This window comes from Meriones unguiculatus, chromosome 19 (genome assembly GCF_030254825.1).
Source record: "Meriones unguiculatus strain TT.TT164.6M chromosome 19, Bangor_MerUng_6.1, whole genome shotgun sequence".
Lineage (NCBI taxonomy): Eukaryota > Metazoa > Chordata > Mammalia > Rodentia > Muridae > Meriones > Meriones unguiculatus.
Genome location: NC_083366.1, coordinates 39,784,167 through 39,796,830, shown reverse-complemented (window position 1 = coordinate 39,796,830; position 12,664 = coordinate 39,784,167). Strand labels below are relative to the sequence as shown.

The 12,664-nt window shown below is 39.0% G+C and overlaps 1 protein-coding gene across 1 annotated transcript; it reads right to left on the bottom strand.

Annotated features, from left to right (window-relative positions):
- Window positions 1–60: 60 nt before the first annotated feature.
- On the bottom strand, window positions 61–1,050 carry LOC110562750 (putative vomeronasal receptor-like protein 4). The gene has a single exon (XM_021659634.1). The coding sequence runs from the start codon at window positions 961–963 to the stop codon at window positions 61–63; it is 903 nt and encodes a 300-aa protein (XP_021515309.1). The 5' UTR covers window positions 964–1,050.
- Between the last annotated feature and the right edge of the window lie 11,614 nt (window positions 1,051–12,664).

Genomic DNA, 12,664 nt, shown 5'->3' with positions numbered 1-12,664 from the left:
TTCCAGTGAAAATAGCATTAGATCATAATGAACTTGATGTGAAAAGAAATCTCTTATTTCTCAGCAGACACAGCAGGGCTTAGCAATCTGGACATCTCTGATGATTAGGACAAAGGGGCTGAGACCAGCATAACTAAGTACTAAAAATGCTTTAATATTTAGGACTGTAGAATCATGTGTCACTGTGGAACCCGTGTAGCAGGAGAAAATAAAATCTGCCAAGTAAAAGAAAAGGAAACAGGTCATGAGCGTTAGAACTCTTTGTGTAGCTCTGATTTCTGGCCTGGAATTACATTCAGACCTGGATCTGTGAAGGTAGAGCATGCGTGTGTAATGTTTGTACAGATGGAGAGCCATAGACCCACTGCTCCAGCCCATGAGACCCTGAAAAATGACATCCCGAAGAGCCATGAGGGAGAGGAAAAGCCACTTTACTGTGTGCCTGGATGGCAGCATATAGCAATACCCAGCAGACATCCCAACTACAGACCTGTTCATGCTACTGCTTGCTGTGATGTAGTGGAGCAAGTTGGAGCTTATCAGGGAATTGAAGATCCAAATGAGCAGGAGAAAGGCAAGAACATTTGATGCAGTCTGTGGTTTTAGCCTTCTCCAAAGGCTGGTCCTGGGACTGATGGTGACAGCCTGGACCACACTGAGGAGACAGGTAGTGCAGATGGAGAGGCCACGGGCAACCCTTTCTAGATATATTGTAGTTTTGCAGCCAACATCACCTAGGAAATTTCTGATATAGAAAATTGTGGCTATGGTTCTGACTCCTATGCAATAAATAATTATCGTATTTACAAAAGCCAAGTGGATGAGAATGACATCTGTATTTTTGTGCTCAGGACCCATGATGAAAGGATATAGATGTCTCACAAATAAGATGATGTTTCCTAAACCTCCGAGTCCAATAAGTGAAACGAAAATCATTCTCTGGATGAGGTCTCTAAAAATCATCTTCAAGCCCAGAACAGAACTAGGAAAAAATCCTTTGAGAAACACAAGCAAGTCAATGTGATGTAGTTAACACCTGTGGGTTTTCTGCTTTCTTTAGAGAAAATCCAGCCTAATGTGGAATGCGCCGAATGCTTTGCCAGTAAATACCTGATTTTGTTCTTGTGCATTGTTTTCCTTGCTTCCACTGACATGGGGAAGATGATGACCACTGGACTTAAACACCATGCTGATGTTTACAGAAGAGAGTTACTGCCTTTACAGAAGAAAGTTGTTTATATCCGTCGTCTCTAAACTTGTTTATGAGAATGTCTAAACAAAAGCCAGCATAACTCACTGTCTAAGCTGTGATATTGACCATCAACGTAGATGCTTTTCTTCTCAGAAGCTGTTTGCCATCCTGTACATGCTCACGCTTCAAGTAACTATTGAGCTAGTAAAATCTGTAACTCCTCAAAGATGTCTAATACTTGCCCAAATGGCATTGCTTCTCAGGGTACACTCCTGTGGCTTTTCTTTCTTTCCAACTCTGAATTGAATTGGCAATAAATAAAACAATTTGATAAGGTAGTACAGTAGATATTCTATCCCTTTGCCTTGAGTGGGATGCTGTGATTAATTTTTGTTTCCTAGCATGTCTTGCACGGGGTCATAGTAAAGTGTTCCCTGCCCCCCATACTGTACTGCTATCCTGCTGCTGCTACTATTACTACTACTATGTGCTTTTACTGACTTTTCAATAACAATATTCTCCCAAAGAAAACTGTCTCAGTCTCAACTTAGATTCCAAACAAGGCACACTCTACCATTCCTTAGGTTCCATGCAACAGTGATTTTATCAGTCAGTATAAAGAACAAGCATCCAAACACCATCACATTGATTTGTGTAAATTTACAGATGGCATTCAGTTTCCGTTTTCTCACTCTGTTTAAAGTTAAAAAGAGGATTAAAACATAAATTATTCATTTTCCTTCTTTTTTTACAAATCACAAGTAATTTTATGTGGAGATCTTAAGTCTACTTTTCTACCACTTCTTAGTGTTTACTGCTGCTCACCAAATTTATTTGCGAATTGCTTTCAGCTTCTCCTGTGCAAACATAACACTGACAATCACCCAGTAACAATGAATTTATCTGTGAATTGCTTCAGGTTTCTCCTGAACAAAGGTAACAATGGCAATCACTCTGTGAGAAGGGAACACATGATGTTCTCTTCCTGATCTGATTCCAGCCATGATCCTTCATAGCTAAGTGCTGTCCACAGGTCACAAATGTGTCTCCTACAACTTTTCTGAACCCCCCAGGACTGTCTGTCTGTTAGTATTCTTATATCAACCCCTCTGTGCTGAGCAAACCTGAGAGATGCTTGAGTGCATCAGTTACGGGTATACATCCTGATGCTGTAAAAATTGCTAATGCATAAATCATTAACTGAGTTCAAGGTCGTATAATCCTATGCAAATCACAGAAGTGAACTGAAAGAAAAAGTGTTATGCTTGTTCTCTTTCCTTAAGTTCATGGGAGGTCAGTCCAATTAGGAACTCTCATTCAGTAATGTAGTCTGTTTTCTTGCATGTACAATGGAGGTAAACTTGAAAGCTCCCAGTGATACAGTAGATATTATGAACTATCTTGAAAGATAGTCATCAACGTGACTAATTTTCAGTTGTGTTGTCCACATAGAGATTTTTTTTTATGCCTATATATTGTTAAGATATACCTCTTGGCTTTTTCAGATCCCAATAATATGTACTGAAATAAGGAAGCTCTCTTTGTTTCTTGAGTGGTGCAATTTTTGGACTGGACTATTATCCATTTATGTCTATTCTAGAAACTCTGATATAGTTATATTTTATTTTATTTCTTTTTAATTGTATTCAATTTTATGTTTATGTGTATTTTGTCTGCATATATGTCTGGGCACCACTTGTGTGCCTACAGAAGCAAGAATAAAGCATTGGATCTCCTAAACCTGGAGCTGCACGTAGTTGTTAGCTGCCATGTGGGTGCTGATAGTTAAATCATAGAATCTGCAAGAGCAATAAGTGCTCTCAACCACTGAGGCAGCTCTTCAGCTCACCTTTGTACATTTTAATTAATTTCCCCAAGAATCTTACTTCCAGCTTGTTAGAGTGAATCAATTCATCTTTGTTCATTGTTAAATGAGGTTTTTGACATGGTAGAAGCTTAAGGGATCCCAGAACTTAAGAAAGGAAGTTCAGGATTCACAAGAACATGCTTTGTGACAACTCTATATGGATCAAAGTTCTGAAATTCCCAATGTTTACATTTATCATCTTCGGCATATTATTTATTGGCTGCTTTCAACTCTATTTTCATATGTAAATTATATTTAGTGCAATATAGGTGTATTCTGTGGAGTCAAATTGCTGACACACATAGTGCCTAGGGAAGCAGACATCATACTCTAAAAATCCATTTTCTAAAATCAGTTGTTTATGTTATTATATAGCCTCATTTCTGTTTTATCCAGAATTCTCATATTCCATGGTTTACATTGGGTCTAGGAAGGGAGAAATTCACAATAAATGAAACCATGATAAAGAGAGAGTGCTCCATCCACATAGACTGAAGTCACCAGAAGTCATACAGCTCATATCAAAGTTCTCAATCTTTAGAGAAAAAAAATCACAAAAACATTGTGCAGAAGCTGTAGAAGCAAGAGCTTCCTATTCTAGGCTGCAGTGCAGCTGCCTCTGTCTCCTACCTCTTCTGCCCTGTATAAGGAGCAGTCCTGGCCCTGTGTCTACACAGACTCTCCTTGTGGACACTGAAACAATTCTGGAATGCAAATATGGAAGAATAGACCCTCTTCTCCCTGAATCCTGCCACTTTTCTTTCCCAGAATGATGGGGAGTCTACATCCTTCTCTCCAATACTTCAGCTCTCCACAGATTTTTCTGACATCAAATGCAGCCTCATCCACCATGACATGCAGCACTCACCTGTGAAGTCTGTGCAGGACTCAGGGTAGGTGTCCTCACAACACCAGCCAGGCCCTTTTATCAGCCTCAAGTCCCTGTGCTCAAGCAAGGTGTCAGGATGTCACACCCAGGAGTTTGGTGTCATGAGGGAAGAGGCCCCTTCTGTCTCCATCCCTGAGGCCAGCTTTGCCTTCTCCCTGGTGCTTTGTCTTTCACCAAGCTCAGAAATGTTATGATCTTAATTCCAATGTCTCGGAGTAAACAGTAGAGTGCTTAGCAGTGACATTGGGGTCCTAGGATTTGAAGTTAACTCCAGTCTTCCTCTTTTCCCTCCCAACCACCCAAACCAAGAACTTCTTTGGAATCAATTTCTGATAATCCAAAGTGGTCACTTTCTGAATAATTTTCAGTAATCTATCATTAAGTACTGAAGGCCAGGGCTATCTCCAGTGCCATATTTAAAATACAGTCACCAAGAGACTATGGGATGAATTGTGTTCTCGGTATTACTTTAAATGTCTTCTGTGAGCTTTACAGTCCATCCTGAGTGGATCATATTTTTTCTGATGCTTTTTTAACTTATTTTTTCATATAATAAATTTTGATCATGTTATCCCCCTCCTCCAACACCCCTCACATCTTCCACAGCCCTCTACCTACCCAGCTTTATGCTCCCTTACTTGTATTTTTTGTCCCCATAACAAAATAAGCAAAAAAAAAAAAAAAAAAAAAAAAAAAAACCTGAAGAAAATTAAAAGAAACGAAGAAACAAAACCCGATAAAATGAAAAATACCCAAAACAAAACAAAAAAGCCCACAAAAAACATAAATTTGTTTTATGTTAAATAACTATTCCTGGGCATGAGTCCTGCCTGCCTTGAAGTATGGTGACATTTCATTGCAAAAATTGACTGTCTCCTTTCCTACTGTCATTAATTGCAAATAGCTTCTTGATTAGGGTTGAGAGTCCTGGTCTGATTTCTTTTCTCAGTGCTGGGACCCCATTTGACTTGAAACCCTGCAGGTCTTCTGTGTGCTGTCACAGTCTCTGTGAGTTTATATGTGCACTGGTCACATTGTGTTTGGAAGACACCATTTCTTTGGAGTTATCTATCATCTCTGGCCCTTACAATGTTTCTGCTTCCACTTCCAAATAGATCCCTTAGTTTTGACTGGAGGGGTGAGTAAAAACATCCCATTTAGGATCAACTGCTTCAAAGTCTCTCACTCTCTGCACCTTGTCTCCTTGTGGGTCTCTGTTTTGATCTCATCAACTGAAAGAAGCTCTCTGATGGGGTTGAGTGAGACACTGATCTATGAGCATAACAGCATTGCTCTGGTGGTGTTGTATTGCTATTTTTTCTTTAGCAGAATGACAGTAGTAGATTTTTCTCTTAGGGTCATAACCTATCTAGTCTCAAGTTCTTGGCCACTTTAGTAGTGTCAGATGGGTTTCAGCTCATGGAGTGGACACTAAGTTCCAATGAAAGGTGGTTGGACACTTCCGTAATATTTGTGTCCCTACTGAAGAAATGCATATTGCAAGCAAGTCACTGCTGTGGGTTAGGGTTTGTAGCAGTGGGATGTTGATGATTAGTGTTTCCTCTCATGGTGGTACGCTGAATGATTTCCAGCATCATCAGTGCTAGTCAGTAGGGGTAAAACTTATGAGTGAGAACAAGCTTGAGCTCTTTTGAGTGATGACATAAATGTTGTCAGCAATAAGGCCTTACCATCAAGCTGTGGAGACACTCTTCAATAGCCTGTGGTGTTTGAAGGAGGGTGTATGGGACATACTTTTGTTCAATGATTCAACAATTTGTAACCCAAACTTGGTGGCATAAGACGCCTGGTTGAGGCAATTGCTTCTTCCTTTACATTGTGACTCCATTTAAATTCTTCCATATATGTATAAATTTTAGGAAGCTTCTTTACTAGTAGGTTTTTACATGCCTTTTCAAAAGGCCTTTAGCGTTATTCCTCTCTATATTCCCTCCTTTACCCTTCACGCCCACCTCCCTCATCCTTTAAGTCTTTAATTTTCCTTATAACACTGTTTCAAATTCCCCTTCCCTGGAAAACCCCCTCTTTCTTCCTGGTCACTTCTTAGATGTGTAACCTCTGTGGTATTTAATACCACATTGTATCTAACACCACAGAGGTATCTAATACAACGTGGTGGCATTCTGTTGCTATTTTTCTCTTACAGTCATGACCTATGTACTCTCAAACTCTTTGAGGAAACTTCAGAGTTATTTCCGTGGTGGCTGTACAATGTTTGGGCTTGTCCATCAAAACAATGATGTACAACTGTTTCCCTTTCCCTGCACCCTTGCAAACATGTTTTGTTATTTGTTTCATTGATCTTGGTCATTTTGACTAGAGTAAGATGAAATCTCAAATTAATTTTAATCTTTATTTCAATTATGGCTGCAGGGGTTGAACATGTATATATCTTTATGTGTTTCTCAGCCAGCTGTGTTTCATCTCTTGAGAACTCTCTGTAGTTATATATCCAATTTTTAAAGTTGGTTATTTGTTTTTTTGTGTAGCTTTTTTATACTTTATATATTCTACATTGTAATCCACTGCCAGATATATAATTGGTAAGTACCTTTTTCCATTCTATAGCCTGCCGCTTACCTGAATGATAGTGTCCTCTGTTATACAGAGCCTTTTAGCTTCATGGGTTCCACTTATAATTGTTGGTCTTCATGTATTTAGAAAGTCCATTCCTGTTCCAATGAGTTCAAGCCTATTTCTTACATTCTTTCCTATCAGGTTCAGAAAATCAGGTCTTATGTTGAGGCCCTTGATCCATTTGGAGTTGAGTTTTTGCATGGTGATATATGTGGATCTATTTCATTCTTCCACGTGCAGCTATACAGTTTGACCAGCACCACTTGTTGAAAATGCTGCCTTTTCTTAAGTTTGTAATTTCAGCTTCTTTATCAAAAAGCAGTTGTCCATTAACATATAGACTGATATCTGATTCTTAAATTCCATTCCAATGCTCAGTATATTTTTATGCAAATGCCATTGATGTTTTAGTACTACAGCTTGGCAATACAACTTAAAAACTGTGATGGTGATATCTTCATCTATTCTTTTATTATTCAGTATTATTTTTTGCCAACCCGTTTTTTTTTATGTATGTGTGTTTCCATTTGAATTAGAATTTTTTTCTCACTTTCTGTGAAGAATTGCAATGGAAGTTTCAGAGGGATTGCATTGAATCTGATGATTGTTTGGGGCAGGATGACCAGCTTTTCACAATCAATCCTGTATATCCAAGAGTATGAGAGAGCCTTCTCACCTCCTGGTATGTTCTTTAATTTCTTTCTTCAATGTCTTAAACTTTTATTATAAATGTCTTTTACTTACTTAGAGTTATCCTAAGAAAGTTGTAGGCTTTTATGAAAGGTACTGTTTCCCTGATTTCTTTCTCTGTATGCTTGCCTTTAAGAAAGCTACTAATTTTGTGTGTTAGTTTTGTATCCTGTTAGAGTACCGAATGTATTCAACAACTGTGGAAGTTTTCTTGTAGAGTCTTTATGTATCATTAACTTTAACATTTTACTTCCCTATTTGTATCCCCTTTGTCTCCTCAGTTGTGTTATTACTCTGGCTATGACTTCAATTTTTATATTGAATAGTCAAGGAAAGATTGGAAACCTTGTTTTGTTTCTAATTACAGTGTAATTACTTTGTGTTTTTCTCCATTCAGGATGCTGTTATCTCTGTGTTTGCTGTAAATTACTGTTGTTATTTTGAGGAATACCCCTGTCTTCCTGGTCTCTCCAAGGCTTTTCCTAGGAAGAGGATGCTGGATTTTGTCAAAGACCTTTTCTGCATTTGAGATAGTCATGAGTTTATTTTTGTCTCTCTGTCTGTGAATCATCAGCTAGTATGGACTGGACCTTCCCATATCAATCATTAACAACAACAAAATCCCACTACCTTGTCTATAGGTCAATTTGATAAAAGCATTTTCTCAATTGGCCTTCCTCTTCCTAGATGACTTCAGCATGTGTTAACTTAACAGGAGACTACACAGCACACTGGTATACCCATATCAATGTGCAGACAGCTGTTGCATGAAAGAGAAAAAGACTCTTCTCACCCCAGAAGATATCAATCACTTATATCTCCCTGGGAAGAGGGTCTTGTGACTTTTTAAGTTTGTTTATTTGTTTGTTTATTTTCAGTTTGGTGAACTTCCCTAGGCTTGTGAGTCTCCTTGCTCTGTTCAGGATGGAATAATTCAATCAGAAGGAAACAGCTATACAGCAATGTCAATGAGGCAGTCTGTCATTGTGGAGCAATTCCACAACACTATGTCAAGAGTGATGGGTAGATTGTGACTTTAAGCGTCACATGTGTCGCTGTCTTGCAGTGACACTTGAATACCACATGAGTGAAGGACTGGGGGGAAAGAGACAGGGTGAAACAAAGAAGGACACCAAGTCTAGGCTCTGATATAGGTGTCAATTTAATAATAGTAAAACCAACACTTATATAGCACAAAAGTACAAGCAGTTTCTCACTGAGGCAATTCTACTTAGCCAAAACATACAAAGGCTCATTCAAGGTTACAGAGCCTGCTGTCTGGTTGCCATGGTTTCATGGAGATTCTCAGGGTCAGAGCCCTCTGCTGTAGAATTGCCAGGGTCAGTCTCTGAGACAGCAAACTTTAGATTATAGCCAGGGCCAAGAGGCCGAATTCCACTGTTGAGATGTGCATTCCAATTTGCCATTAACTTCAAGTAGGCTGCCACACACGTGAAGTATCAAATATTCACAGCATCCTTTGAAGGAGAACCTTATCCTTGTACTTTCTATGTACTTTGTGACTATCATTCATCATCTTTAATGTGTGAAATTGTATTATTAACTTACTTATCCTTATAAGCTTCCTTAGCACTTTCTGGAAACATCACCATGTAATGACCAGAGGAGACCACTCTGTTGCTGGGAGTTAGCTACTATCACTGGTCACTTCCATTATGCCTTGTAAGCTGAACCCACATGACACCCACCGTCCTCATCGTCCCTATGTAAACTGTTCTCCAGGAACACATCGTAAACAGGCTCCTTTGCAGATACATACTCTTTTTAAAAAGAAATGTATTTGTTTAATTATTTTACATCCTGGCCACAGCCCCCGCCCTCCTTTCTCCCCAGTCCCACTCTCCCATCACTCTTCCTCTTCCTTTGTTCTCCTCAGAAAAAGGGAACACCTCTCATAAACTCATCATGGCTCATTGAATTATATCAGGACTAACTCCTCTTTTGTTGAGGCCAGACAAGGGAGACCAGCAAGGGGAGAGTGATCCACATGCAGGCAACTAAGTCCATATTAGATATGACCCACTCTCTTCTTATTGCTAGGAGACCCACATGAAGACCAAGTTGCCCATCTGTGTAGTGGGCCTTGGTCCAGTCCATGCATGCTCTGTGGTTGGTGCCTCAGTCTTTTAAAGCTCCTATGGACCCAGCTAGTTGACACTGTTGTTCTTCTTTAGGACCTTCTATCTTTCCCCACATTCCTCCACAAGACTCCCCTAGTCATGTGTCTCCAGCTAGTCTCAGATATCCTCCTCCTGTGTTTTCCCTTCTCTCTCCCTGCCCTTTGGCTCCCACTCTCCGTCTCCCACCTTCATTCTACTCCCCGCACTCTCTCCCATCCAGTTCCCTCTCTTCATCCAATTTGACATCCATTATATTTCTGCTTCTGGGTGGGATTCAAGAAGATACATACTGTTGTTGAAGGTTAAAATTTAACATTGATTTATCTTTTAGTTATTTAGTGGTTATTCCTAATCCAGCTGTATATACACATCACCACAGGAAGACTAAGATTTATTTAATTAACCTAGAGCACAATGCTGGGCAATAGTTACTCCACCTTAAACCTTCAAGCCTGTAGAGTTTCCTTCCATTCAGAATCGCACATTATATTTGCTTTTAGTCATATCTTAGGTCCAGTTCATCTCTCCTGATGGTTCCAAGTCCTTTCCTGTTGATCTCTCCTCTCCAACTCCTCCCACTTGCTTCTTTCTCCTCCCCTCCAGACCAGGATGTTCCACACTTTTCTCTCCATTGCACAGCATTGGCTGGTTGTTTTATTGAAAATATAGAGAAGAAATTGTGGCATGTTACACAAACTTGAGACAGGTGATGCTTAGATGAAGCATTGCAATGCAATGTCCAGATTGAAACCAGATAGTGCAGTAGAGAAATTAGCATTTGAATGAACAATGAACATTTCACAAAAATGTTATACCAACAACATACTCTTTATGAATAACGAGCAGCAGATATTTAAGAATCATTCTCCAAAAGTAAATATTAGTATTATTTTGTGTCTCCTTGTCTGTTTTACACTCAGTTTTCTGTGATAATGGTATTATGTTTTAGGTATTTCGTGCTTTAATAAGTATGAGCCTAGTCACTTCCATCAACAGTACGGTTCTCAATATATCATAGATTAAGAATGGCTACAAGTATTGTTATTTTATGCTAAAAGTTAAAAAAAAAAGGTAATAGATTTCTCTCCCTCTCATGTTCCTGAGAGATGCTGTGTTATAGGATGCCATGTGTACATGTTGGCACAAACATATTTAATGTTATATGTGTTGAAATTGGAGGAGAATTCCTAGGAATTGGTCTGTCTATCTATTGTATGGTTCTAGGATGAAACTCAGATTGTCAGGCTAGACAGCATGGAGTTTCCTTGCTGACCCATCTCATTAGATTGAGTTTTCCCTTATGTCTTCCCATTTGGAAAATGAAATGGTGTCTAGGGTTACCTTGTCTCTTCTAATTTGTGTGTCTTTGTTCCACAGCCTTAAAGTTTTCTGGGGTATATTTGAACCCCAAACTGATTCTGTGTTTTAATATTAAATGGCATTTTAGGCTTCAATATTACGTTAAGCTACATAGTTTTTCCAGTGTTTATGGTCCAATACTTAAAGCTGAGCCACCCAAAGACATCCAAAAGCTTCTCTTGTTGAAACACAATCAAGTAGTCTACAGGGTATAGCCAGGAGAAAGCATTTGATGGGCTGTAAGGTGATATTTGAGTGAGAGGTCTCAGTTTTGATTCCTGAGTGAATGTGAACTGAGACTGCAAAACAGGAGGAGCAGCAGCAGCAGCAGCAACAACAACAACAACATCCCTACAGCAACAACAACATCCCTAAGATACTATCAGGTATCTGCAACTAATTTCCAGTTTCCCCCTACACATCCTTGCTACATTTTAATTGTATGAACCAGCTCACGGACCCACTTGGGCTTGAGATTTAGTATCTAAGTATTTTAAGAGAGCATTTTAGAAGGTGTGGACTAAGAAATTCCTTAAGTGATTTAAAGAAGCATTTTAGAAGGTGTAATGTCTAGAGGAGTAATGGACCTTTGTGGTGGATCTATTTCTTTCAAGAGTGACATGCGCATTGGCCACCATGAAGCACAGTGACTGTCCATCCCACAGAATACATTTCCTTATAGTCAGAACTATGAAACACACTGAATGATGTAGTGGTAGCTTACCTTATGGTACTGGTAATGAGGCAGGTAACAGTTCATTGAGGGGTGCCATGCAGTTTCTCATTTTCCTTCTTTCTGCCACAGCTGCATAGTACGTTGGGAAGTATATTATAGGGGGAAGCTTCCTTGAGGACTGGGATCTTTTTTGTACATCTTTTTTGGGGGGTTGTCTCCCATATTGGAGACTGACATTCTAGATTCAGGTATGTTTGTGTTTTCCGCTATCTTTTACATAATAATGTACCCATATGATCCAAGTAAACGGAAACACTCAGCTCAAGTTGGATAGAACCAATTCTATACACACTTTTTATACTATTTGGTGTGAGCAGATTTTTTTAAAATATCTTCGTAGAAAAATATCATCTGACAAGGAGAATTTCAGAGTGAAGGCTGGCAAACTCTTGAGTAGCCACAGCTTTGTATATCTGAATATATGGAGGCCCCAGCCAAAAGCAAGGTCCTCAAAGGGAGGAGTCTCTGAGGGGTGTAGCTTGCATATCACATAGAGGAGGCTCTAGTCTCTTTTGTATTTACATTACACCTATTAGTAAAATCACGTGGCATTTGTAGACAAATAGCTGATTCATTTCATTTAGCATGAAGTTCTACAGGTTCGACTAGTGAAATGGAGTGTGTCCATCATAAAGAAATGATAAAATTTGAGGTGATGCATAAATTAATCCAATTGTCAAATATCTTGTGTTTCCTGAGAGCATAATTGTCCCCTTTCCTGGGTTCATTCACTGTCATTTACATATGTAGCTTCTGACTATTTCCATTATCTATTGAAATTTGCATTTATGTTCTAATCTGACTTCTAAAGAGAAATTTTAAATTAGCAACTCTGTGCCACTCTGAGTCTAGGCCATCCTTATTCATACTATATAAAAAATTATACATCTCCTGTCTACCATTTTTAAGACTTTTTAAAATTAAATTTAAAGCTTATTTTTGTGTTCCTGTCTATTTTCAATGTGTGCCTTAGCACCCATGTGAGATTGGAGGACAGCATGAGGGAGTCAGCATCCTTCTTCAGAGACAGATCAGGTTGTGTGGGTATCAACAGTTGCTTTTACTTATGAAGTCATTTCTATAGCCCCCTGTCTGTTCTTAAGTTTGAACAACCTCATCATCATCAGTCAGATTAATCACATCTTTCTTCACTCCTTCTCCATGTTCTTAAATCATTTCCTTTTGAGCCCAG

Coding starts and splice junctions, on each gene's coding strand:
- LOC110562750 (XM_021659634.1), bottom strand. CDS start 963: ATGATTTTTAGAGACCTCATCCAGAGAATGATTTTCGTTTCACTTATT.